The sequence below is a fragment of the Varanus komodoensis genome, unplaced genomic scaffold, assembly GCF_004798865.1.
Source record: "Varanus komodoensis strain SLA01 unplaced genomic scaffold, ASM479886v1 scaffold29_1, whole genome shotgun sequence".
NCBI classification, from domain to species: Eukaryota; Metazoa; Chordata; class Lepidosauria; order Squamata; family Varanidae; genus Varanus; species Varanus komodoensis.
Window position 1 is genome coordinate 1,808,762 of NW_025335759.1, and position 27,749 is coordinate 1,836,510.

At 46.8% G+C, this 27,749-nt stretch overlaps 2 protein-coding genes across 11 annotated transcripts in view; one reads left to right on the forward strand and one right to left on the reverse strand.

Moving 5' to 3' along the window:
- The window catches only part of EYA3 (EYA transcriptional coactivator and phosphatase 3), a 36,754-nt gene extending 19,096 nt beyond the window's left edge, over window positions 1-17,658 (forward strand). For 5 of the 6 annotated variants that reach the window (XM_044434954.1, XM_044434955.1, XM_044434957.1 and 2 more), the window contains 11 exons: window positions 3,285-3,370; window positions 5,000-5,183; window positions 7,269-7,405; window positions 8,623-8,706; window positions 10,619-10,708; window positions 11,948-12,006; window positions 12,670-12,827; window positions 14,156-14,270; window positions 15,696-15,817; window positions 16,454-16,554; window positions 17,308-17,658. In XM_044434954.1, coding sequence (XP_044290889.1) covers window positions 3,285-3,370; window positions 5,000-5,183; window positions 7,269-7,405; window positions 8,623-8,706; window positions 10,619-10,708; window positions 11,948-12,006; window positions 12,670-12,827; window positions 14,156-14,270; window positions 15,696-15,817; window positions 16,454-16,554; window positions 17,308-17,388 — 1,217 coding nt within the window. In that variant the 3' untranslated portion in view covers window positions 17,389-17,658. The remainder of the gene's footprint in view (window positions 1-3,284; window positions 3,371-4,999; window positions 5,184-7,268; window positions 7,406-8,622; window positions 8,707-10,618; window positions 10,709-11,947; window positions 12,007-12,669; window positions 12,828-14,155; window positions 14,271-15,695; window positions 15,818-16,453; window positions 16,555-17,307) is intronic. The other variant, XM_044434959.1, reaches the window with a different exon arrangement.
- On the reverse strand, window positions 14,233-27,176 carry XKR8 (XK related 8). 5 transcript variants are annotated; one of them, XR_006415199.1, is made up of 7 exons: window positions 26,850-27,176; window positions 25,969-26,165; window positions 23,941-24,680; window positions 21,939-22,190; window positions 21,081-21,347; window positions 20,419-20,616; window positions 19,844-19,898 (listed from the first exon to the last, which is right to left on the reverse strand). XR_006415199.1 is itself a non-coding variant. In XM_044434966.1 (4 exons), exons 1-4 carry the CDS (start codon window positions 27,170-27,172, stop codon window positions 14,590-14,592), a joined length of 1,278 nt encoding a protein of 425 aa, XP_044290901.1. In that variant the 5' UTR covers window positions 27,173-27,176; the 3' UTR covers window positions 14,233-14,589. The 5 variants fall into 5 exon arrangements, 1 of the variants encoding a protein (XP_044290901.1); XR_006415197.1 differs by having other exon boundaries at window positions 19,834-19,898; window positions 21,081-22,190; XR_006415198.1 differs by lacking the exon at window positions 20,419-20,616 and having other exon boundaries at window positions 19,805-19,898; window positions 21,081-22,190.
- Between the last annotated feature and the right edge of the window lie 573 nt (window positions 27,177-27,749).

A 27,749-nucleotide genomic window follows, 5' to 3' on the forward strand; every position in this document is an offset into this window, starting at 1 on the left:
GGGAAGGTTTCTGCAATATCAAGTGATCACCTTGACAAGTGAGGATCGTTATGGTTTAATGTCAGTTTAGTAACCGTAATTGAACAGTTCTGGATACTGCAAACACAGGTCAACCCATGGTTTCCAATTCTGGTTGGGAGGCAAACCGTGTGGAGTAACAACAGTTTGCTCTTTTTGGATGCAAGACCACCCTTGGGTTCTTGTGAATGAGGAAGTGGGCAAGGGAATCAGATCACAGGAAGGGAGGAGGAAGAGAGAGTTCCTGAGCCTATAATCTATGCACATTCTTGGCTGATTCTAGCAGAGGATTATTTCCCTTCTTTCTTCCTTGTGCCAAAGTATGCTTCAGTCTCAGACCACCTTACAGTGGGCACCTATAGAAGTTCAGCTTCCCTTGTTGCTAGAGCTGCTGCATGTGTCCTTTGTAACTGTTAACTATGCAGTCCTTCCATCCACAAGTGCAAGTGCTGGAGTGGTTTATGCTGCACCTCCCTCTTCCACAGTGCTCTCTGGGGTGAAAGTTTCAATTAGGATAGAAATGGCACAGTGGTTTAAACCGCTGTGCTGCTGGGCTGGTTGATCGAAAGGTCGCCGGTTCGAATGTGCACAACGGGGTGAGTGCCCGTTGCTCCATCCCAGCTCCTGCCAACCTTGCAGTTCGAAAGCATACAAATGCGATTAGATAAAAAGGTACCACTTCGGTGAGCAGGTAACAGCGTTCCGTGCACTTTGGTGTTTAGTCATGCCGGCCACATGACCACGGAGACTGTCTGCGGACAGACGCTGACTCCCTTGGCTAGGAAACAGAGATAAGCACCGCCCCCTAGAGTCAGGCATGACTGGACTTAATATCGAGGGGAAACCTTTACATTTACCTGATTCCTCCTCCTCCCAGCACTTCTTGAAAGCTGGAAGAGAGCTGCAAGTTTCTCATGCAAAGTAGGTTAACCAGTTGTCATACAGAAGGGTAAAATTGTACCCTTTTTCTATAGACTATGCTGAAATCATGCTTTTGTTTTGTAACACATACAGGTAGATATAATAGCCTCCACTTTGTACCAGAAAATAACTCAGTCCCAAGAAGAAACCTTCGATTTCATAGACATATATTTAGTTTCTGTTTATACATGCCCCGCTTTAAAACAACATCCACAGACTGTGGTTCCTGACTCACTCTAGTTATCAATATGCATCTGTCTCCAAAAAAATGAAAATGTGACCCTGATGGTATGTGGATTCATGCTGGCTCTAATGCATGATGGTACATTAATTGCAAAAGCATACTCTTGGTATCCCTGAGCAGATGTTGAAGATATCCAATCCTGACCTCTTGCAAGGAAGATAAAAATGGAGGCCACTGGGAAAGACTGGGGTGTTCGTTTAGAGAGATTCCATGTCATTGTGCCAGTCAGCCTTAAAAATAGGTGACTGTGAATCTCTGAGACTATGGAGCAATATGAGGAAGGCCACAGCTGTGCTGCATTGTAGCTGGACGTTGCACTGGGCCACCCTCGACACACGTGCCATGGGTTGCTGGCATCACTTTGCGGGGAGGTGGGGATGTGTTTTTTTCACTGGTTTAATGAGAATAGAAAGCATCAAGATACCCTCACTGGACTCAGTCTAGCTTTGGTGAGGCACTCTGCTTATCGTAGAAATGAGCCGTCTGCTATAAAACACTGGCATGTGAACTGGGGAGTCTTCTTCCTGGAAGGATTTTCAACACTAATATAGCTGCTTTCCCCAAAGTAAGTACTTTTTAGATTGTGTTTGAAGTAGGTCTTCTGTTTCAGGGATTACACCGTTTGCTTCGGCTCCATTAAGATCCCTCTGTGCGATGACTGCTCCACTGCTGCACACACGGGAACACCTCTCACATGGATCCAGTGGATGACGTGTCTAACATTGCAGTTCTTGTCTACGGAACAATTGTTCCATTCTGCTCCCTGGCCTTATTCTGCCATGATTCCAGGCAGCTTGATCATGCCTAAATATGTATTAGATTCAGGTCTTAGTTCCTAAGACTCTCAACAAGTTGCTGCCGCTGCTACTGCTGCTGTTTGCTGTTGCTGTTAATAGAACTGGGACATGAAGTGAACATTCCTGTTGGTTCCTCACCCTCTTAACAGATAGGTTCATGGTCAGAGTTCCAGCTAGCCAGCTGTGCTCTAGGTAGTCTACTGCATTCCCACTCCAGGCCTCTGTGCCCCTTTTCCAGCTGTGGCTACTGAGCATGCTCAGTTTTGTCTTGCTTGCCTCATTTGCTTGCCTTTTTGGAAAGCTGCTTGGACCTTCTACTTCTGCATTGCTCGGGCATGCTGATACCTCCTGTTTTGCAGTGGCCCTGTTATAACTCTAGTTCTGTGAAGTAGCATTAGGCTCTGGGGCAGTCACTGGTCCAGAGAGCTTCATGAGAGAATGGTGACTTGAACTAAGATCTCCTTAACAGCCTACCTTTGCTGGAACTTACCAGTTAAGTTGGCTATGGTGTTGATGGTTGGTTGGTTCTAGAGCAAGAGTGGGCAACTTGTAGCTCTCCAGCGGTTCTAGCTTACAGCTTCCATCAGCCCTAGCCTGCATAGCCAGTGGAGAGGGATGATGGAAGTTGAAGGCCAAAGCATCTGGTTGTAGGCACACCTGGGCCCCATTAAAAGCAATGGGGCTTCAGTCACGACTGCCCTTTCACATGGATTAGCAAAGGCACCTCTGTGCAGTAATTTAATCCCTTTTGCCTGCAAATAAGACCTGATGAATGTAAAGGGACTTACTTCTAAGTAGAGATGCATTAGATTGCATTGTAGTCCTAGATCCAGCATGCTGTCATTCATTGGGAGGAATACCTGGTTTATTACATACAGTATGGAAGGACCAATTCATTTCCCCATAGCTAAATACCCCCCAAATGCAGCAGAACCTTGGAAGGCTTCGGTTCCAAAAATGGGGGCATTCCCGACTTGGCTCTGTGTAGCAGGCAGATGGTTGTGAGAGGAATACGTCTGTGTTTCCCGGTTCCTGCGCTCCTGTCCTGCTTGTGGGCAGCTGGCCGGCCACTGTGCGAACAGAATGCTGGACTGGATGGGCCGCTGGTCTGATCCAGCAGAGCTCTTCTTACGTTGTTAGTGGAGCAGCGCAGGGTCTCTCGCCCACCATCCCACTCGTTCTGAGCCATCCTCTTTGACTAAGAAACGCAGTTGGGACCAAGAATGCTGGAGATAACAAGTGTCTTCTCCAGTCGCACTTGACTCTAATGTATTAACACACAGCCATTCTCTTGATTTTTGCAGCTTCAAGTACCAATGCCAATTCCGTTTCCACCTCCTCAGCTGCTGTCAGTATTTCAGCATCAGCAGTAGCCAGCATCTCTCAACAGGTACATCTCTCCCCTGTAGAAATAAACCTGCATGAAACCTATTATACTCCATTAAAGAACCAAAATTTATTTTTCAGACTGCATTCTGTAATACTGTGCCATGTTTAGCTGGAAGCAAGTCCCCACTGTGCTCATTGAGCTTTATTCCCTAGTAAATTTGTTTAAGATGGCCAGCTAAAACTGAAAACTCTTAAATGGGGTGTGTTTTCTTGTTACATGAGAATTTAATGGATTCCAAATTTGAATGTCCAAATGCTATTGTTGTAGGCAGAGCAATCCAGACTAAGGTAATTGAATTTTGGTCCCACTGAAATCATGCAGGGCTACTTCTTTACACTGATTTAATGGGAGTGCAGCTTGATGAACCTAAGGGAAATTCAGATGACTCCCACACACGTGTTCAAGGAACATAGAACATAAGAAGAGCCAAACACAAGGCCTGTCTAGACCAGCAGTCTATTTGCACTAAAGCCAACCAGATGTCCTGATGGGAAGCCCACCATCAGAACATGCCTGCGATAGCACCCTGCTTTTGTCTCCCTCTGGTACTGAGTAGCATACTCCCTCTGATGCTGGAGGTAATTTGTAGGCATCATGACGAGTAGCTTCATCCTCCATCTGATTGTCTGATCCCCCTTTTAAGCCGTCTGTGAATGCGGGAAGGGGGTTGCAGGGCTACGTGGACTGTCTGTGCCCCTCTCTGCCACCAGTGTCTCTCGTGGCCATGAGCTCATGCAGATACTGCATCTGCCACACTCTCTGGGATGTCCTCTCACATGGAGGACTTTAACATGTGTACCTGTGTGGAGCCCTTCTTGTGCCTGAAGTAGGCATGGATAACAGGTGTGCTGATGGGAGGTGGCTAGGCAGCCCAGTCCTGTGACCCCTGTCCTTCATTCCTTGAATGTGTGGATCATTGTTTGAATCCCCTTCTCCCACAACTTTAATCAGGATCCAGCTCATTATTTTCATTCCATAGCGGGTTATGATCTTGTGGTTGCTTCCTGAGAGTTGGGGATCTAACTAAATCCCATTCCTCCCTTTGTGGCTTTTTCTTTGTGACCTTGGTCAAATTGCCTAATTTTTCCAAACCTAAGGATTTTAAAAAAATCATTGTTTATCTAAATGGCAAGCCTTTTTGGGGCCTTTATGAAGAAGGGCCTAGAGTAGAAAGCCGAGTTGTTTTTTGTAATTTAAGAGTCCCGAGCTAAATTCTATCTAAATGAAACCCATTTATTACTTTTAGATGTGACTATGTCTCCTCTACCCTACCTGGAATAAATTACATTTTGTTACTCCATTCAGATAGTTGTACCTTGACTGTACAGATGGATCCCAGGAAATGGTCTGAGAATAGCCACTCCGTGGAAGCCAAGCGCTGGATCTGGCCAGTGCCGGGGTGGACAAAGCCAGACAAACTCTTCTTCCTTTGGTCTGAGTCTCCACTGCAAAAGCCTCATTTGTGCTGAGGCAAGATAAAATAATAAACCAGAAGGGTCTGAAAGTTAATAATATTTTGATAACTTAGGCAGTCTGGTGATGGAACTCTTTACTGACCCCCACAATATTCTGGAGAAGTATCGTGATTTTGTTGTTGCTCGCCCTCTTCGACTCTTTACTGTTTAACAGGAGTATCCTACGTACACAATCCTCGGCCAAAGTCAGTACCAGCCATATTACCCAAGTTCAGGCTTTGGAGTTATAGCACCAGCAGACAGCAGCGCAGAGAGCACCACGTTAGGAACCACCACATATCCTTCTGAAAAACCAAATGCCATGGTGCCTGCTCAGATGGCGCAGAGACATTCCTCTGGTAATATGATGGGGAGCGGGCTGCTTGGAAAGTGCTTCTGTGTGTTCGTCCTGCTTGCGTGGAGCTCCTGATGCGGGCCTCTGGAGGGAAGAGGGTAGGATGTGTGAGCACAGCTTGATTATAAGGAGGAGGTAAATGTCAGAGTGTTGGTGCATTCAGTGCATGATCCTTTATTTGGAATTGAGCGCTTGCCTCCACCCCATTCCTCAGTCCTGTGAGGCCCCAGTTTTCTGTGTGTGTGTGTGTGTGAGAGAGAGAGAGAGGGCTATTAACCTATTCTAATAGTTTACAGGTCCTGTAACACAATAAGAAACAAATAAATAAAACACATCATCAGCATGATGTTGCTAATACATAAAATGAGTGACAATAATCCCATAAAGGTAAAGCGGAGACTGGAATAATAACCTTTCCATCCCTCCTTTCTTCCAAGGTGCGAAGGGCCGTATATTCCAGAAAATAGTTGTGTTAGTCTCTTACAGCAAAAAGAGCACTGTGGCACCTGAAAACCTAACACATTTATTCTGATATGAGCATCTGTTGTCTGTAGCCCACTTCTTCAGATGCATGCAGTATTATGGAGGATTTCAGGTTTATATGAAATTGTAGCAGCACTGATGGTAGCAGAGGGGGAGGATTGTAAATAGTGATGTCAGAAGGAAATTAAATGCCTAAAGCAGCAATCACATCATTAGCAGTGGTCATTTGCACAAGCTTCCTGGCACCAGGTCCCTGTTCCCAACACTGTTCCCAACACCAGGTCCCTGTTCCCTGTTTTATCCCTGTGTTTGCCCTGGGGGTTTGTTTAAGTCCAGAGATAGTGAGCTGCCCAAGGTCACCACAGTCAGTTTCTGGACAGAGTGTGGATATGAACCTGGATCTCTCCTCTGTTGTGTTCATTGTAGTACACTGTCTATCTTGTGCAGTTCCCTTCCAGGAGTTGCAAATTACATCGCCATCTCTGCAAAATGTGCGGAGTTCTTCCTTTTCTGTGTTCTAAATCTTCCACTAACCAGCTTCGTTGAATTATCCTGGGCTGTAGTCTTACGAGGGGTGGGTCTGGGGAATGTCACCGTTTGTTATACGTACTGTAATCAATCATGTCCCCCCCCCCCCCGCCCCGCTTTACTTACCTTTTAAGCAAAAACAGCAGGAATGTTATAATGTTCCTTTACAGGGGAGCTTTTCAGTGTCTGGCTCATTTTGCCCTTTTCACCACCTTTTTAAGACATACAATACTTGTGAGATGTGGCAACCAGAACTATAGAACATATTCTAAGTGTGGCTACACTGTAGATACTTGTATAAAAATGTCATGAAAGTGCCCGTTGTATGTTCAGTTCCTAGCATCAGGTCTGCGATTTTCACAGCTGCTGTATACTGCATTTGCCTTTGCATTGCACCATCCACCACAAAGGAAAACGTATTTCCTAATTCAGGCCCCATCAATGCATATGAGAAGTCAGAACGGTTTTCCGTAGTGTGCATGATTTTGCATACATTCACATTTGCCACTTCGTTGCCATTCACTCAGTTTGGAGCTCTTCGCATTTCACTCGCGTTTTTACTGCCCAGAATTATTTGGGGTCATCTGCAAGTTTGACTACCTTGTTGCTTGTCTGTAACTCCAAATCAGTTGCTTATCTGCCTACCTAATCTATTTTAGCTTTATATCCTGCCACGTGATTGGTCCCTGGGTCATTGAAGGCATGCCTGCTCCCATCACAACCTACCTGTACACCTAGGTTGTCTATGTCTATGTCCTCTGTGTGCTGCTTTCATTTGAATGCTGATGCCTTTTTGGTCAAGGCACGCTTCTCCTGGAATGTGCTCTTCAGCACTCTAAAATCAGCAGTCTGATGTGTTTCAGTGTCAGGCAAAGAACTTTTATTACAAACTAATAAATTCTTGTGCTGTTTACAAGTAGTTTAATAGCATGGGATTGTATATGGTTTTGTTGGCTGCTGTATTACTTTCATGTAATAAAAGTTCATCTCTTAGATGTTACCAATTTACACAAATCACACGTGCTGTATTGAAGGACAGGATGCAATTGTACAAATCACATAAAATTCCTTTCCTTAGGAGATCCCTCTGCAAACCCAATGCTACCCAGAGCAGCACCAAGTAAAGACGCAGATGAGCAGACTCGGAAGAATGTGACTGGGAAAAATAGAGGCAAGAGGAAAGCAGACTCTTTGCCACAGGACAACGAACTTGAGGTGGGTGTTCAGCTTTCCTAATTTCTATCCTTCCAAAGCATGAGAATGCTTGCATAAAAAGCTGGGATGGGGGTGGTCAGACAGTGATGCAATTAGGCAGTTTTAGATTCTGGACTTAATGGTCCTATGGTCCCCCCCTCTTTTCTTATGCTTCCTCTCCTAAGCTGGTAATGTGGACTCTTACACTTCAAAATGTGCAAAGCCAGTCCTGCTGCACTGTAGAGTTTTCCTGTGCATTCTGCTAAGTGGGTCCCTTGTACCAACCCCAGTGGTGTTGGTGCCATTGGTGCTAGATAGTAGACCTCTGTGAATGAAAGCTTTAGAATCTGCAAGCAATGGCAGCACATTTTACTGAAGAATTGCCAGGGTAAAGTCGGAGTTGGCAAACACACTGTGGGCCATGCTCATCGCTTTCCCTTTACATCTGGCATTGTAAAAAAACAAAACAAACCAGGAATGCCTCTTTTCTTGGTTATTCTCATGATATATGGCCCTGGCACTCAGGGTTGTTTAAACAACTCAGTGTGCTATGTTAGTATGGCAAAACAGGACCACAAAGGTGACACTGCTCTTGCTCCCTCTGGGGTGGCCGTGGCTAACTGTGGTGATGTAACTCAGCCTTCCCCAACCTCGGCCCTTCCAGTTGCAACACCCAGAATTCCCATTCAATGGCCCTGCTGGATGGGAATTCTGGGAGTTGCGGTCCAAATGCCTCGGAAGGCCACCAGGTTGGGGAAGGCTGATGTAACTGGGTATGTAGGATGGGAGAGCTCTTCCAACAAAGGTGCTTTGTTGACCAAGGAAAAGCAGAATGTCAGCCACCTACGATTTATAACAGGGAGAACCAGTTCAGGGGTATCACACACTCTGTCAGTTAGAAGAATTGATGCCACGAACATGCACAGAAAGCTTTAGGTCCTGGGCATACTCCATCCCACATTACCTGAGAACATGGTGCAATCCTGTAGCCCAGACCTTGAAAACCTGAGATCTGGGATCCAGGGCCCAAATTCCTGGGCTTTCTATCTAAAAAGAAATTTCAGTGTGGTGTCATTAGGCTCATATAAGAGACACAAAGCTCTCTCCTGTCTCGATCTAAGATCCTTAAGTAAGCCAGCAGGTCTGTTTAAGTTGCTGCAATGAGGAGGTTTTCTAGGTAACTGGGAGGGGGGGTGGAACCTTCCAAAATTAACCCCTGTTTGTTCTTTCTTCCTCAGCGAGTGTTTCTGTGGGACTTAGATGAGACCATCATAATATTTCATTCTCTTCTCACAGGATCTTATGCCCAGAAATATGGGAAGGTATTGATATTTTAGTTGTTATGTAGAATCTCTGAATGTTCCACTGGTCAGTATTGCAAACTTGCTCTTCTGCACTATTGAAATGTGGATGGTGTTCAGAAGAAGTGAGGCAGACTGGGTTCGCATGATCCTTGCAATGGTCGGTCGGGGTGTGTGCCAGTCGCTCTTTTGAATATTCACGCTGTGGTGGGCAGTTGCTGTGGCTTTTGTTGTGCAAGCCCAATGAAAACCCTCTCACATAAACCATGATTTTAGGATTGTTGAACTCTTGCATAAACTGCACTTGCTAGATTCATATGTTATGATAAACCAGAGAGACCAACCACTGTGGCCCGAATAGAAGAACCCATGGAGGGCTCCAGCAGTGAGACCCTTCCTTCAGCTGCTGTGGAGTCTTCGCCTCCCAGAGCTGTTTCCATCAGCAATCATTCTTCTGGTTGTTGTAGAGGAAGCGATTAAACAAGTGTGAAGCAATGCATGTTGGGACAGAAAAGGTCGCAGCTTCAAGGATAGGCTACTGGGTTCAGAGCTAGCAGTGACCGATCATGAAAGGGATAGTAGGCTTGATGAAAATATTGGCCCAGTCCACAAATGCTGTGAAAAAGGCAGACTTTGTGTTAGCAGAATTGAAAAGGAATTGAAATAAAACTGCTAAGCTCATACTCCCTTTACACAAATCTTTAGAGTGGCTGCACTTAGAACTTTATATACAATTCTGGTTACTGTACCCCAAAAAATGGCACTTCTGAGTTGGAAAAAGTGCAGAGAAGGGCAACTGAAATGATGATGGGGTTTGAGCAATGGTTACAGCAACTGGGATTGTTTAGCTTAGGAAAAAGGCAAATAAGAGGAGACGTAATAGAGGTGTACAAAATTATGTATGGTGTGGAGAAAGTGAAGAGATATTTTCCGTAATATTGGAACCTGGGGTTATCCAGTGAAGCTGATAGGTGGGAGATTCAGGACAGAAAAAACTTCTTCACACAGCACATAGTTAAATTATGGATTTCACTGAGATGGGAAGTAGTGATGGCCACCAATTTATGTATCTATTTATATTTGGATGTCTTTGAAAGGGGACTGGACAAATTCCTGTAAGAGGAGACTGTCCATGGCTACTAGCCTTGCTGGCTATGTGTTTCCTCCATTATCATAAGCAGTATGCCTGCATATATCAATTGCTGAGGAGCTAAGGCAGACAGAACTCTTATCTTTCCTGCTCAAGATAACCGGCAGGCAGCCGGTTTGCTACCTTGTGAATGGAGCGCTAGACTGGATGGACTATCTGTCTGATTCAGCATGGCTCTTCTTGTGTTCTTAAGGCCCTTCTATCATCTTGGTTTCCATCAGACCCTTCTATCCATTCAACAGCCATCTGGTACCACCTGTCCTAGAACTGACTCTACCTTCCTCTAAGTTAACTGGTTGTACTTAATTTTCTTCTTCCCTCCCTCTTTCTCTTCTGCTTTGGCATTGTGTCCATTCATGGACAGCCTTGAGGTCATTGACAGAACAGCAGCTTATTGAATAGCCCCCTGCATATCTACTCAGAAGCTTATTTCCAGCTGAATGTGTACAGGGTTTCAGCCTTGCTATCTTTAAGACTATCCTGGGGCCTGGATTGTTCTAGGCTTACTCCTGTGCAGCTTACTTCTCTGGAAGTGGGTTTGGGATAGCTGCCTCAGTAGTATAGCCCTAGTTCTAAGCCAGAGTAGCTAGAAACATTTATTACACTTTGCATTTATTACACTTTGCATTTCACTGCTCCGTTACACAGGGCGATAGCCGAGGAGTGAGCTGCAAGTTCTAGAAGTGTTTCCTTTTATGAGGAAATTCTGACTTCTTCCTCCGCAAGCTTCGTACGCACTCACACCTGCACACACTGATTGTTTTCCTCTGTTCTCACTTCAAGGATCCAACTCTAGTAATTGGTTCTGGATTGAGTATGGAAGAAATGATTTTTGAAGTGGCAGACACACACTTATTTTTCAATGACTTAGAGGTATGTATTCTCCTCCTGATCCTGACCGCGAAGCAGATGTGTTGGGATGCCACAGCCAAGAACAGGTGTTTTAAAGGGAATTGGTGGCACCAGGCAGGTCTGAAACAGTGCTAGAAGGAAAGCCAGGCTCAGTGCCCAAACTGAGCCAGCCCAGACTGTCATAGCTTGGGGCTTACATGCTTCAAAGCACAACTCCGCTGTAATTAGCAAGACCAATCCAAGAGCAACTTCTTTGCAGGGGTGAGGTGTCTCTACCTTTCTAGGTATAGTTCATTCCCAACTTCTGCTGCATCCAACCAGCATGGCCAGTGGTGATGCGACTTGTGTTTCATTTCACACTGTCCTGAGCCACTGTTTGCATCTGGCTCCAAGTGGTGGATCTCGGGATTCTAATAAAACAGCCAAAATCGACCCTGAAAACTTAGGTCTACTAATTGCTATGTAAGAGCTTCAATTACTGGTCTGAATAGAAATTGGATGGATGGATGGATGGATGTTCTAAAATACAGTTGACTTGTGGTTTTATGAATTTTCTTGCTAACAATATTAAGTGTAATTAAGTAGGTACTGCCTGGTAAACCATTTTAGAACATTTAGAATGCTTATTTAGAACAGCATCAAACTCGGGAGTGGCCAGCCCATGTTCCTGGATGGGCAAAAGTTAACTGTCCAGATGTTTTGAACTTCAACAACCAGAAGCCCCTGCCAGCATAACCAGTGCCCCAGAATGCTGAGAGGTGAAGTTCTAAAACATCTGAACCTTTCTTCCAACTCCTGATTTAGAGGCACGAAACAGTACAGCTCCTGTTTTGGCAGCCAAAGGCCTTTGAACTTAAAAATTAGACAGGGATTTTAAAAAATCCTATAGCATCTTTGCTGTACTTATTGCAGAATCTGAACTCTGGGTGGTTCACAACACTTTAAAGCCATAAAATGCAGTATAAAATTGAAATGCTTAAAACTACAGTATAAAATAAAACTCAGAGTAAATCCAGACAAGTCATAAGGAGCATCTATGAGGAGTTAACATCAGGAGTGGATCAGAGCTCAGGTTAGTCTTCCTGCTTTGTAGGCAGTCTCTAGCACCTCCATTTAAAAAGGGTCTGGCAGCAGGTGCTGAGAAAGACACCTGTCCATCTGAGCCACTGCTAATAAGAATACACAGTAAGGGGCTTAGGTGGACAAATAGTCTGACCCCATATAAGGCAGCTTCTTGTGCTTTATTTACTCTCATTGCAGGAGTGTGACCAAGTCCATGTGGAAGACGTTGCATCAGATGACAATGGGCAAGATTTAAGGTGATCTACTTGTGTTTTTTATTTATTGTGCCCAAGGGCTAAGGAGAGTAATAGTATTGCATTGGAAAAGCCATGATCACAGAAACATGTCATGCTTAAAAGAAAACTGTGTTCTGTCAGATCAAGCATCTGTCTCTCAGACCCCAGTATTGTCACCTCCTGAGTGCCAGTAGCACTCCAGGAGACTCCTACAGAAGTTTGTCTTGTCATCTACTCCCTGATTCTACTTGAGGATGACATTGATTGAATCTGGAACCTGACCTATGCATAGCTTGGGTTCTACTACTGGTCTTTCAAACATCCTGAATAAGTGTTTCTGATGGCAGTAGCTTCCAAAGGTCCCAAGGCAACTTGCCCATGGAAAACTCCCTATTTCATCTCTGTCATCATGACTTAATATAATGGGAGAGCAGAAGCTGAGCTATAGAGGCTTGCCTTGGTCTGGGAATATGAATAGGCTTCCAAGGATCAAAAACCTGATCACACAAAGACAATTAAGTGTTCCGGGTTCTGAGCACCAAGAGCAATGAATCAACAGGGCTGAGGACAGAGTCTGGGGTGTTCAAGAGCAGGGAGATGTGCAGTGGGAGGACTGGAATCCCTCTTTCAGCAAGAGTAGTTGTCAGAATCTGTAACCCAAAGTGTGCCCCCTTTCCCCCCCAGCAACTATAATTTCTCCACGGATGGCTTCAGCAGCTCAGGAAGCAATGCCAATCATGGCTCAGCAGGTGTCCAGGGTGGAGTGGATTGGATGAGGAAGCTGGCTTTCCGCTACCGGAAGGTACGCGAGGTCTATGAGAAATACAAAAGCAATGTAGTAGGTAAGTGTGAACAGCATCCTCCTTCTGCCCACTTACTGCAGGCTGAGCCTGGGAGCGCTAGGTTGGGGGGGGGGGGTGGATGCTAGTGTGTGCATTATATGTATTCATCGTTGATTTAAACCCCTTTTATGCTATTCTTGTGGGGGAACAAAAATCAAGGCAGCTTAGAAACAGATTTAGAAAGACGTCCTTAAATAGAAAGTAAAACATTAAAAACAGTCTCCAAAACAATAGCAGGAATTTGAAAAGCCACATTAGAAAGATGCAGCTTGACGACCTTTCTGAATGCTGAGAGAGTGGGGTCAGTCGTTGCACCAGACAGACCCGTGCACTGCAGGGTCTGGGAGCACGTTGCCTTTTCCACCTGCCTTAACAAGCCTGCCTCTGCAGGTGAGATTGCCTTTAAAAAAGGATGAAAACACAAAGGCACCTGCACTGCCTATAAGCGGAATCTTACAGAGTGTAATATATTTATTAGGTCCTTGGAGCACCAAACTCTTGCAGAGCCCACTTTGAATGTCTGCAAACCATCCTGCTCCATATAACCTTCAGGCTGGGAGTTCTGCAGACATCCCGCTTAACAACATCCAGTTAGCCCTTCTTTCCCATTTTCCCAGATCCTCCACCTCTCCCCCAAAAAACTTATTTTACAGTAGTATCTTGCCTGATGAAGAGATCTAGAGATTTTCAAAGCTTACACATTTTTTTGTGTTCTTCGGGTTTGCCTGATAAAGTTATTACAACATTCTTGTTCTGTCCTCGTTGAGCTTTTGTGTGTCGGAGAGGTAGAGGTAGAAGCAGCCAGCCCATCCTGAGGGAATGAGGCCATGTTTGTGGGGAAATGTGTGGGGAAATGCAAAGTCCCATGTTGGTCAGGAGCCTGTAGGGGGCTTACCTTCCAGCAGCTGTGTATCTTCTAACAAAAAGTTATTTATCGCTTTATTTAGCCAATGTGTGTGTGTCTGCGTGTCCTAACATATTTGTGAGCTGTCACATCAAAAAAGTGCTTCCTTACAGCATAGCAAGGCTGGGAGGGCAGGCTGTTTATTATACACTATTTTATATGTAACCATGTACAAGCCATCTTGAAGACCAAACTGCAGAAAAATGCCCTTGAAATTCTAAAACTAAAAAACCCAAAAACTTCACTGGGCACATGTACAGTGACTGAGTGACTACCTGCATTTTCATAATGTCATTTCCAGTTTTGAATGATTCCTTATCAAATGAATCCAGGCATCAGAAAGTTCTGGGCCTTCACTTATTCAGCAAAATCATATTTTTGCTTTCTGTTGGACGTAATTGAGTGTTCTGTGTCCATTCTGCAGCTCTCCTCAGCTCAGAGAAGAAGGAAGCTTTGCGCAGATTGAGGGAAGACATAGAAATGTTAACAGATTCCTGGTTGGGAACAGCACTAAAATCTTTACTGCTCATTCAGTCCAGGTATGGAGAGATGTTGTGGTCTTCTCTATTTTTACAGGTTTCTAGGAGCATTGTGATGTTTCTTGTGCATCCCACATTGTAGAATGATCTGGTCTGACTTGTGTTTAGGCTGCCACATCCCAGAGTCTCGTGACTGCATGCCCAAACCAGCCCGCTGCGTCTGCTTTTCCTCCCATTAAGACATTCCTCCCATTACTACCCCTAATAGACCAAGGACTGTGATCCATTTCAAGGAACTTCTCAGGGAGGCCTGAGCACATCAGTGAAAAGGGAGCAACCAGAAGTACGACAGATCCTGCCATTTTGTCATTTCCAGCTCTTACTGCCGTTTATGTACCTGTAGGAGAGGAAATTCAACCATTTAGAGTGGGGAGAATACTGCAGAAAAGTCTGGAAACTAATACATAATGGGTGGTTGGGGGAAAGGCGAAGGCCATGTTGGCATCTGGGGAGCCCAAGAGGGTTGGATTTGGCCCCCAGGCCTGAGGCTCCCCACACCTGTATTAACAACATGAAGGCCTGGACCGGGGGAAGATATGGCTCAGATGACGTGAAATGAAAACCCAGGCTTTTTAGCAGTGAGGATGGGCTTGGTTTGAACCCTGAGTTTTATTATCACCTGAATTTTTATGGGACTGCAAACCACCCTGAAATCAACGGATACAAGAAAGTCTGTGTGTGTGAATACTTTTTTCAAAAAATCAATAAATAATGTAATACATGAAACTTTTAAAAAAGAAAATATTTTAATGGGTTTGTAGTGCATTACTGGCCAAACTAGTTTTCAGTTAATATTTGACTTTCTGCGCTCAGCATTTTAAGAATAATACGTTGAGGCTGCTCTTCAGGCAGATACAGCCTTCCCTAACCTGATTTCCACCACAGATACTTTGGACTACAGTGCTTATCCTTGCTAGCCAACTTGGCCGTGAACAGCTCTGGCTGGGAGCTGTAGTCCCACACATGTAAAAGGCACAGCGCCAGGGAAGGCTGGGCAGGACAACCAGAAAATGGCCACCCATCCGTAATTCTTGCCTCTCCTTCTGCAACATGCAGTTCAACTCACTTTGTGTTCTGGCATCACAAGGATGTTTCCACAGCACTGGCTCCTTCTGGCCGTGCACTTGGAAACACTGCATAATGATACCCAGATGCAAGACAAACTGTGTGCAGAAGGAGAAGGGGAGCTGTTTTTTATGTGGCAGCCCCGGGTTGCATATAAACATTCCGCCCGTAATTATAGTTATCTGAAATAAGGAGAGGAATACAAAAGATCTAGCAGTGACTAATAGAGGAAGCTCCAGATTGGGCTTTCTAATGTTCCTCCTTCCTTAGAATGTGTAAAGGCAAGATGCACAACGTTCTGACTCTCTCTCCGTTCTGTAAGTAAAACCCCTTGAGTGTTTTCTTGTGTTTACTCTCCAGAAAGAATTGTGTGAATGTTTTGATAACAACCACTCAACTGGTGCCAGCCCTGGCCAAGGTTCTGCTGTATGGACTGGGTGAAGTGTTCCCAATCGAAAATATTTATAGTGCTACAAAAATAGGTAGGTGATTACATCGTATTCCTCCTCTCTCCACTTCTTGAACCAGGTGATGTTTGGCATCAGTCCATGAGTGTTAACTGGTGTGGAGTGGAGGGAGCAAAATGAAGTTTTCCAAAGCTCACACCAATCGCAGCGACTTCCTGAGGAGTATATTCCCCTTTCCGTACATGTTACATGGTTCTTAATGCTGCTGTCTCAAAGCGTTTCTGGAGCAACAGCCACAGATGGGCGGACGGATGGGGCAGGGATCTGTTGCTGCTGGAGAAGCAGTGGACCTCTTGGAGGGGCTGGCTGGACAGAGCACCTTCTGGTGGGCTCCCTCCTTTATTAGTGGGCCCTGAAGGCAAATGGTAGTAACAGCAACAGAGCTCCAAGAAGCCCCAGGCAATAGCTGAGTCTCCATTTTACTTCTGCACAATGCCTCGTGATAATGTTGCCCTGGGCCTTGTGGGAAATTGGAATGGCACCTAGATCCAGTGTCCTGCTGGCTCTTTGAGCACCTGCAGTGAGCCCTGTCAGGTCGTTTGAGCCCCTGCAGGGACCCAGGAGACCCACTGCTGGTGCCACCCTTGTTATGCGCCAGCAATGTTCCCTTGCCTTGACTGTAATCATAAAGATGTCTATAATGCTTGGCAGGCAAAGAGAGCTGCTTTGAAAGGATTGTCTCTCGGTTTGGGAAGAAGGTGACATATGTGGTGATTGGAGATGGACGTGATGAAGAGCTGGCAGCCAAGCAGGTGACCTTGGGCTTTCTTTTGTTTGTTGGACTTTCCCCCAGGAGGACCGTGTCCCTTTCACGCCCCAGTATAGCCCGTTATCTCCCTTCATGTGTTGCTGGGAGCCTTGCAAAGGTGCTGAAGCTGCTGCACAGCTCAGTCACTCCTAGGTATCTTCTTTAGTGCAGAATTCATTTCTCAGGATGGCAGGTCTAGCTTGGGTTGTTCCAGGATGACTGGGCATTTCCAGATGGTGCTCTTCAGAAGGCTGCAGAGGTCCTTTGCTGATTCCTAGTCTGGCAGTGCTGAGGGAGATCGACGTGGGGCCATGCCTCCAGACCTGCTGAAAGACTGATTCCTCTGCCCCATTCTCTTTTTCTCTCAGGTCTTGTGCCTTTTTAGAACATAGTCCTCCAGGCAGGGGCTGCCTTCTTTTAATTATTCTTTGTAAGCAATTCCAGAAGGCTTTTTGGCTGAGGAACAGGATAAAAATACTTTCGGTAAATAAAGCAAGGGTTCTGGAACATGATTGCCTGGGCAAAGCCTCCAGTGGACAGCTGTGTTGCGTGCTTGGTGGGTGGCCTGGCAAGATGTCTCAAAATAGCAGTGTCTGGAAATCCCCCCTCCCCTCCCCTCCCCTCATGGGCAATAGTTTGGTCAGAATCGCCCTGCCCCACACAAGCAGCAGGCTTCTGTTCCTGCCGCACAAAACTAGCATAAACCTGTCAATCTGCATAGGATGTGTAACAACCCTTTTTTGTTGTTGTTTTGCAGCATAACATGCCCTTTTGGAGAATCACAAACCACGCTGATCTGGTGTCCCTCCACCAGGCCCTCGAATTGGACTTCCTGTGAGTCGCTGGGCAAAAGGCCATTCAGCCGGGCTCCCGATGGCCCCTGCTGGCTTAAACAGGAGCCCGCTTGGGGTCTTCCTTTTCCATCCTGACAAAGAAATGTAGCGAATGGAAGTTTTCAGTAGGAGGTGTCAGACCCTCGCTTTCCCCAGGAGAGCTGCCGATCCTGCTGTACACGTCATTTGGGGCACTTGAATTGTCCTCTGCGTTTTGGTGAAAAGAATTTTCTGGGCGGGAAATTTCCAGCAGTAAAGACCTTTTTCACTGTGCAGACCTTTGTGGTATTATGTTTAAAAAGAGAGAGAAAAGAACACTTTTGTAGAGTACTTTTGTGACCTCCAGGCCTCTCTCGAGTGTTTGAATGTTAAAGGAAATTAATTAACTCTTGATTATTTTACAGAAAAGGATCCAGAAATATTTCCCTTCTTGCAAAACCAGAGAAAGGGCCATAGATTTTCAAGGAAAAGTTTCAGAATTATCCTGTGTGTTAGGGGGTTCCTTCCCCCTCGTAGTCTGCTGAGACATAGACCTGGCCGTTCCCGTGAAGTCTGACCTCGAGAAACAGAGGGCTGTGAGCAGTTCCTCCTGAGATGCTCTTTCTAGTGAACACCTGGTTCTCCACCTGGTTTAGCATCCTCCACGTGCCACAGCAGGATATTTTGATGCAGGGATGTCAGTTGGCCACAGTAACAGAGAGGAAGAGTAAGGCATTGGGCCTGGACTTCCCAATTTCATCCCCCTTTTCACTTATCTATAAGCATAAGCAGAGCAGCATGGAAATGCTATTTCTTAAGATAACAGCTGGACCTTTTCTGCCATCATAAAACAGGTGTTACCAGGGTGACACAGACACACTTGCTCTCCGCTTACCAGCACTGGCCGCGATTTGCCGATTTCCAAGCAAGGTTCCAGCTTGGCACCAACTTCAGCATTCCTCTTCCTTGTTGATCAGTTGCAAGGCTTTTTTGAGGCAGAGGGGGAGTTGAGCAGAATAAATACAGCTGTACAAGACTCTCCTGGAGTCCAGAATGAGAGACAGGCACCAGAGTGTCAGGCGCTCACACTGGCCGGAACACATTCTCAGAACAGGATGTAGGAGCTGTCAGTGACGGCAGGGGCAGGAATCCCCTAATTTTCATGGGATGCTGCTGGCGTGTCACTGGACATAGGGACCCACCAGCCCCTCACTTCCTGGCACGGTCAGGTGCAGAGAAACCGTTCTAGAAAGGTCCCCACTGGGTTTGGTCCTATGCAGTACCTCCTGCTGATCCACCACACCTGCCCGCCATCCTGCTGTTTAAATAGAATAGCAGATTCCACGGGGTGCTTGGCTCAGTTCATAGCAACTGGGATGGGTGAAGTAAGTTGCTAGTTGGGTAGCACAGTGGATATGCTACAAGGGCGCAGCGTTTGTGAGAGGAGGAGCTTCTGGGCAAGGACGTGTGTGCCAAAGGGAAGAGCATTTCTGCCTTTTACAGTGCAAGGAGCCACAAAGCTGCATTGCTCCTCGGGGTCCCTCCTAAGGGAGGCAGGCTTCATTGCCCAAAACTGCATTTCCCCTGAACAAGCAGGGACGTTGTGAAACGAAAAGGAGTTCCGATTCCGTGCTTCCAACTTGCTGTGTATTTTCTTTCATTTGGGGGGAGGGGGGGTCAGTATCCAACTAGTTGCCCTTGGCAGCCATCTTGTCCTGAGAAAACCTGAGTTAGTGTGGGCTGCACTTGATACTGGAATCAGCTGTGTGCCTTAACTTCCACCCAAGTCCTCGAAATGTCAGCTGCTGTGCAAACCCCACCCCTTTTCCTTTCCTTTTTAAGTGCTCCCAGTAAGCATAACTGATGGAGGTGCTGAGTGAGCAGGCATGCAATATTCTGGGTATCATTTTGCTTGCGGAAACTTTCAGGAGCCTTCAAGATTTCCGAAAACCCTTTGGCCACATGTGAAGCTTTTTGCATCAGATACCAATATTTATAGGGCACCCCCTCTGTTCTCTGTGAACTTATTTACCCCCCTCCCTAAATCCCTCGGGTGATGGTACCTTTTCTGTGTTAATGTCAATGTCACCCTGGCTCTTGTATTGCTAAATTTGCTGGCTGCCTTTCTCTCGAGTCTTCATAAAGAATTTGGAAAACAATCTTTGCTCTTTTTTTTAATTGCCTCCTGCCTTTCAGTTTTTCACTCTCGTTAGCATCCAAATGTCACCTGGTTTCATTTGAATGCTGCGACGGATCGGATCGCTAAGACTCTCTGCATCCTGAGTGTTCCCCTCTCTGACTCAGCCTATGGTTTTTGTTGCAGTCCAAACTGAAGTCCCGCCAAGCGTGGGCGGCAGTGTCTGCAGCTGAGGCAAATGCGGGTGCTGTTGTAGATTCCCAGTGCTGGTTCTCCCTCAGGGTCCTGCCAATGTCCAGAAGTGGCATCAGCTGTGCTTACGGTTGTGATTGGAAGGCATTAAACAGCTATAGATTCCTTGACCATCATGCTCTGTGTAATAGGAAACTGTCCTGTGAACTGGAAAAATAAAGTCTTTTATTTTCTATATTAAAAAATGGTTCTTTTCTCCTTGCTGATAATTCAGTCCAGAAACACTCTCTGTGCAGAGACATTGGAGCACGCGAGTTCCTGTTTCTCAGATAAACCGGATGTTGCACCTGCGTGCAAGCGGGACAGCTCATGGATTGCAGCCACCACGTGGCTTCTGCCCTGCCTGCCAGGTGCCCACAGCAGGGACACCTGGCACTCTTCAGATGTGCTGGACGACAGCTTGTATTTAGTCCCACACGGTTGGAGAGCACCGGGTTGGGGAAGGCTTGAGCACACAATGCTCCGGGTTGGTCATCCTCCAATGAGCTTAGGAAAGTACCCATGGTGCCCTGACCATGCGGATAAATATGCAGTGAAGCTCCAAGGCAGCTGAGGCCTTGAGCTGGGAACTGAGCCAGGGCAGCCGCAGCCTTCACTCTACCCTGGCGGTGCTGCTCCTGCCTTGCTCGACCCGACCCGACCCGACCCACCTCCTTGGCACGCGTACCCTGCCATCCATCTACCCAGGTTCCTGCACTTCCCTCTTCCTGATGGCACTTCATGGCCAGCTGGAGCTCATCAGCCCCAACTCCCCATTCCTCCCATCCAGGGAGATCACGGCTACTTTGCAGGAAACCATGATCCTCAAACATGAGTTCACAGAGGACAGGAGAACAGCATCTTCCTCTGCCTCCATGTGGATCCCCTGCAATATACAAGAGCAACAGAAGTTGACTTGCACATTTAACTCCGGGCAGGAGAGAATTTCCTTCAGCTTGCATTTTGATACAAACATCTCTACCTACACTTCTGACTCAAAGTTGTCCTTTGGTGTTTGCATTTCTCTGAACAAAAGCTGCATGCATTCAGGGAAAGTGCGTACAAAACATGGCTGCGATAGAGATGAAGTGCACCGAAAGCATAGAAAGGAAAACTGGTTGCAGGAAATGTGAACAATGTGCTCGAAGTGAACATGATTTTCATCCAGGTTTGTTTCCTTAAAAGCAAGCTGATGTGAAAATGGGAGGGCATGAACTTGGAAGCTAGAAGCATTCAAAACCAAAACTGATGGTTTCACAGGAACTGACAATCTCACTGCTGCAGGTTCAAAATTATCCATTGCATCACAGTTTAGAAGGTAGAAATCCTCTTGAATTACATGATACATACCACTTCCTCTTCTTGGGAGAGGGACTGTTTCCTGTTGCAAGGTCATGCACAGTCATTTGCCCCTGTTGGTTTCTGTGCTTCAGCAGTATTTGGAGCATCATTTTCCTCAGTGCTTTTTCTGGGCAGTTTGAGGCGTCAACTTTGGATCCTAGTCAGGAAGTCTCTTCACAGTTAAGCTTGGTGTGGAACATGTGGAAGAGGATACGTATTTCTTCTCCTGTAATACTAGAACTCAGGATTATTCCATAATGCTGATTGTGGGAGATTCTGGACAGAAAGAAGTAACAGTGCATGGAATTCCCTGTGAGAGAAAGTTGTTTCTGCTTATTTGGACAGCTCTAAAAATGGACTGGAGAAATTCATGGAGGAAGGTATACAAAGTTACTAGCCCTCATGGTTTATAGCTACTACCTCCAATATCAGAAGCAGTCTGCCTATGTGCACCAGCTGCTGAGGAACATGGACACTCATGTCCTTGTGGGTATCCTTGCTGCACTTATGTCCTCTGGGAATCCCACAGGCACCTGGTTGGCCACACTGGGAGGAGAATGCTGAACTGAACAGCCCCATGGTCTACTCCGTCATGTCTCCACTTCTGGCCTCCTGCTCTGGTGCCCTTCCTACCTCACAGGTTTATTGTTGTGGGGATAAGATTGAGAGCAGCAGGAGAATGGTATAAGCTGCCTTGAGTTCTTTAAAAAAGAAAAAAGGCGGGATATAATTCCTATAAATAAATAAGTGGAATGAACTCTCATTGTAGGCTTTGAGTAACCCAATCAGGGACCACCTCTGTGGGTGTTCCAAGAGGTTGATTTGCTTGTAATTATACGCTGGAGGAAATGAGAAAACACACAGTACCACACAAGGTCCTGGGAGTCATCCATCCAAAATAAGTAGATGTCCAAAGGCTGATTTGATGATGCACTTCTAGAACATCTGGTCCTTTGTCTTCCTGGAATGGCTTTCCAGGTGATGCCAGATGGCAGTTCACACCAGCCTCAGCAGGTACAGCCAATGGTGTGAGATCATGGGAACTGCAATCCAACATCTGGCGAGCACTGTATTTCCCACCCATGGTCTAGGTTTGGTCATATTCAAAGAATAGACCCACTGAAATCAATGAGAGTTAACATTAGTTGTAATTGAGTCCCAATGACTGTAATGGGTCTGCTCTAAGTAAAACTAAACCTGGATCCACCACCTTCGGTGTGTGCTGATAAAATAACACAGCCAAAGAGAAGCAGGATGCTGTTTATTCTGACTAAACAACTTCACCAATGGTTATAATTTAACACTCTACACTGAGGTTGAACCAGAGGCTAAACTCAAAAAGTTAAGCAGCAGCCATACCTTTGTGGTTGTTTTTAATTAACTGTAGCTGTGAAAGCTGCAGACTGAATGAAGGAACTGGGGCAGGGGTTTCAGTGGCATATCTTTCCCCCATAAGTGGAACGAAGCAGCCGAGGGGGATTTTGGAAGAAGGTGCTGGGGAGGAGCATGGGGACTCCCACTGCAGCTTTTCATTTAGCAAACACAGAGCCTTTGCCATACAAAATTCCATTTGCACTTGAATCCTAAATTAATTTAGACAGAATCAGTCTGCAACCTGAACAACTGAGAACATGTAACACTGTCTGAAAGTACCTTAAATTATATGAGATAAAATGCACGCACACAGATACAGACACGGGGGGCACTATTGGAGAGACACCCCCCCCCAGCCAGAATTCAGAAAATCCTCAAATCTGAGCATCATCAAGCCCTGTGACAGGAGCAACCAACTGAAACTCTTGCAGGAGGAAGTTTCAGCCACAGGAGCCTGATCACACGTCAGCCTGATGAATTAATGAAAGAGCACTTGATGGATGGATGGTCTGGTTTAGATGTCACTGTTTCCTGACCTGGGGTCCATCCAGATGTTTGGACAACTGCCATTGTCCCTGACCACTGGCCATGGTGACAGGGACTCACCAGAGCTGAAGTTCAAAGCATCTCAAGGCTACCAGGCTGGGGAAGGCTGTGCCGATTCATTCTTTATCACGATGTTGAGCCCCAGACAGCCTCAGTTCAGAAGGCTTCTAATTTTGATTGACTACGGTTTACCATTACGTCCAAATCCTAAACTGTGGTTAGTTGAAATACGCCAGCTTCATGACTGACAGTTTGAAGCTGGTATGTTTCAAAGATGTAGTTAAGCAAGAAGAGGAAGTGTGCAGCATCTTGTTCTCATCACACTCAACTACGGCTTAGTGTAACATTGGAAGACAGCCAGCGAGGACCAGCACAGCAAGAATGGACACATGAGAAAGGAAATGAATGAAGGCACAACAGGGTCAAGTCAGGGAATGCGAGTCAGTTGCCCCTCAAGGAAACTCATGAAGGCACAGGCTAAAACATCTCACACAGCAGCTTGTAAACTCAAGGGCCACCAAAACAATCGCGAGATTACTTTGGCTGGCATTCGACAGAGGTGAGTCAGTTGGCCTTGAAGACTCTTGGGTCCACTATCTATAGCTTTTGAGTTCCTTGATTAATACTAACTGTTTCGTTCAATATTAAGAATTTTGCTAAAAATTCTTTGTCGATTTGTAAAAAGTGAAGTATGCATGACTCTGGCAAATCTCTAACTCTTCTGGGTTGATTTGGCCCCAAGGAAGTAGTAGTATTTGGCAGAAGGAAATAGTAAAGGGCAGGCACATTTTGCTGTGAGTGACCCATGGGCTGAGATAAGCATCCTTCAAGGAATGGTCAATACTGCTGATTTTGGAAGCAACTTTAGCCCTGTCACAGGAGGCGAGGCTTTCTCATCTAGTCCAGCTAGATTAAGGAGTCATACAGGGAACAATTAGCACGCACTCACAGATACACATCCTTGAAGAGTTCCGTTTTCTTGGTGCTGCTGCGTGTCCCGTACAGGGCCAGCAAAGGAGTGCTGAAACAGGCTGTATGTTCGAGGGTTGACACATCCCACAACCAGCTGGGGGGGGGAAGCAGTCCCAACGTCCCCCAGCTCTCTGGCATCCACTTCGTCATAGCTGCCCAGGGATGCAGCCTGCACGGTGGGGTGAAAGCATCTGTAGTAAACAACTCTCAGGAGGATGCCAAGCATGTAGCAAGGCAAGGCAACGATGAGGACATGCACCTCGTGCGAGTCCCAGCCCAAGGGCATGTTGTTCCAGATCCACGCACCGGCGAGCAGAGCACTGTCCAGCAAAATGAATGTGTGGTAAATGACTGAGCGATGGAGCGACTTCCCCTCGGCCACATTGAACCAGCAAAAATACAGAATGATGGCCACTACCGCCCGGTAAAGCCTTTCGGAGGCCGCGTGTTCCATGAAGTCGGTGCCTTGCAAGGAAACCCACAGGAACATGGCCAGCCAAACGCCCAGGAAGTGAACATAAATGTAGCTCGGGAAAAGCACAGTGAAGAGGGCCAGGGACAAGATGCGGGGGCACACCAACAGGAAGTTCCACAGGAAATAGAGGAGAGAGCTCAGGAAATCCAGCTTGTGCTTGTCCTGTAGGAAACTGCGCAGGGACTGGTGATAATCCAGGAGGGCCCAGGCAATGCACAGAAAAGAGGTGCAAATTCCAAGTACTGTAACGAGATCAAGGGAGAGAAAGAGGGTAGGAAGAACAGTCTGAGAAAGATACCAGTAAACTTCACACACTGTGCGGGCATTGCTACTACTAGGTGCAAAATGTAGCACCTTGGAGAGGAAAATAGTAGTACGGGAGCACGTTTTTCGTGTCCAGCATGTTCATGTGACATACCATGCAATCTTCTACATATGTCCTCAGAAGTAAGTCCTATTAAATTCAATGGGACTTTTAGGCAAGCGGCATACATACCCACCTGGGAGATGAGTATACTTCTGAGTAGGCAAGACTAGAATCGCACCACAGGCCCTACAGCAATGTCACCACTGTGGACACTCAGTCATGAAGACCACTGGGTAACTTGGGGACAATCATGACCTCCCAGCCTATTTCAAAGTCCTGTTGTGAGGATACAATGCACCTATGAGAACTCTAGGCTGGATCCAGATTCAGCCGTGCTTAAGCAGAGATCCACTGAAGTCTGTGGAATCCAAGTTAGTCCTATGTTAAAATTCACTTAGATTTCAGTAGGTCCGTGTTATGCATAACTAAATCTGGATACAGCCGTAAGCATGCTACCCGTGCTCCTTAAAAGAAAGTCATGAAAAATAAAGAGTAAGTCACAAAAGCAGCATTCATTTGTGGTCAACCAGCGTGTATGTATTTTCTTAATGTTTGCGCATGGGATGTCCGTAAGTCACACGACTTTGCTTTTCTCACCTGTAGTCTAAGTTCTGGCTTTAAACAAATGGAGACTGCAACAAAATGTTGCAGTGTGCAGAGCATCTTTTTAGGATTTTGACACAATTCCATTCTCCTGCCCAATCGGTCAGCATTAATGGTTCCCCATCAATTTTGTGCATTTCCCCACCAAACATTTTGTACGCCTCTACAGAATTTGGCTATGTAAACAATTGCGCTCAGCAGAAATGACAAAGACCCAGTGTGGCATTGTGGTTAAGCGTGAAGAACTGGGATGCAGAAGAACTGGGTGCTAGTTCCCACTGGACCATTAAACTAACTGGATAACTTTGGGCCAGCCACTGCCCCTCAGCCCAATCTACCTCACAGGGTTGTTGTTGTGAGGATAAAATGGAAAGGTGGATAACTTTGTAAGCCCTCTCGGATTCCTTGCAAAGGGAGGAAAGGCAGGAGGAATGCAATGTAATTATAAAAACACAGCAAGTGCCAATGAACTAAGTAAGAGTACATCACATGCATGGAAAAAAAACCCAGCTTCTGCAACCGAACAAGCCAGTCCCACGTGGCTCCCACAGAACACTCACCCTGAAATAGCTCTGCTTTACTTGTGTGTAGGATAACGTAGAGCACCAGCGTGAGTTGAGGGGCACTTTCCAAGAAGGTCTCAAAGAGGCGCAACATGCTGATGTCATGTGACAAGAAAACAACATAGCCCCGCTTGGTCTCTTCCACGGCTTCCTTCCAGCATATGCAGAAGCCCACCTTCAGGACATGGAGACATCTGGACAAGGCAGAACAACACTGTCTAAGCCCTTGTTCTGCACAAGGGAAGGCCAGTGGGGGCAGCTGGATTTCAGCCAGGAATGCCCAGGCTCAGCTCTGCATTGTCCCAAAGTTTACAAGTCACACACTCTCTCAGCCTCACCCACCTCAAAGGATTGCTGTGGAAACAGGCATGGCACTTCCTTTGACAAAGGGTAGCATTAAAAGCAAGAAATGTGATTTTAAAATATAATAAAATGAGGCAACTCAGCATTGTCTGATGGCCTCCTTGGCTTTGTTGGAGAATGTCTCGGGTATCCTGTGCTGCAGATCAGAGGCTGGCTAAGAAACTGAGCTCTGTTTAGGGTGCGGCCAATTCGAGTCCCTCTTCTGCCACAAATTTGTTAGAGGGCCTTCAACAAGCTGAAATGTTAGGTTTTCACATTGTTTCCAAGTGCTGTGTTTTAAAAAAGTGTTAACCAAGCAATCCTCTGTTGTTCTACAGAGAGGTAAGTTCTATTCAATCAAACAGGGCTTAGTCTAAGGTGTGCACAGGATTGCTACCTATATCAACCTTTAATCAACAGTCACCTCCCAGGCTCTGTTTAGGCTAAAAGGTGATTCATCAACCAATAATTATCCCAGAGCCTCACCCTAATAACTTTCTTGGAAACACAGCACATCACCCCAGTAAGCCCTTTACCTGTACAGGTAGCCAAGCTGCAGGATGTGCAAGATGAGCAGGATCCGCCCTGTGAGCACTTCTTGCCTGAGCACTTTGGGGTCGCTCTGGTACCAGAACCAGCTGAAGACCTGCGTCGTCACCGAGGACAGAACCAGGAGCACCAGAACTTGTCCGCCCCAGTAGTAGTGCCCCTCCTTCAGGTAGCTGGCAGCCACCCACAGGTCGGCGCCCAGGTCCAGCAGGAAGGCCACCGTGCCCATCAAGGCAAAGGCCAGGTCCAGGTACCCGTAGCGGGGAGGCCAAGGTGGGAGACAGGTGGGCCCGCAACCTGCCCAGGCCATGACTCGGGAGAGGCGAAAGGAGGGCAGCGTGCCGGAGAGGGGGCAGGATTAGGAGCCGAGCTGGGCCCGCGTCTTGACTCCGGGGGTCTCTCCAGAGAGCCGCCGCTGCGGCTGCTGGTCGTGCCGGGAAGCCGCAAAGGGCCCCTGCGCGGACGGCAACTCTGGAACGAGGCGGCCGAGCGGGAGCGGCACTTTTGCTACACTTCTTTCCACTGCCGCTACTCCGCCGCCCCATAACGCCCCATCGCCGCGCGGGCGGGGAGGGGGCCTGCTTTGCCCCGTGGGGAGACTCCCCGCCCGGCCCGAGTCAGCGCGGGGGCCGCTCCCGGCGCGCTCGCACGAGACCTCGCCACGCCACGCCAAGTCCACGCAGACTGCTCCTTCCCACGGGCTTCTGCGCCGGGCTCTCCTTGCCCTCTGCCGGTCTGCCCCGCGCTGCCCAGGCGGCTTCCTCCCTAGGGCCGGTCACCGCGTCTTCCTCCCGCGCCCCTGACCGCACGCCTGAACGCAGATCCTGCTTTCCTCGACGGCGGGGAAGGGTCGCCTTCTTGCTCGCCCGCCCGCCCGCCGATCTCCA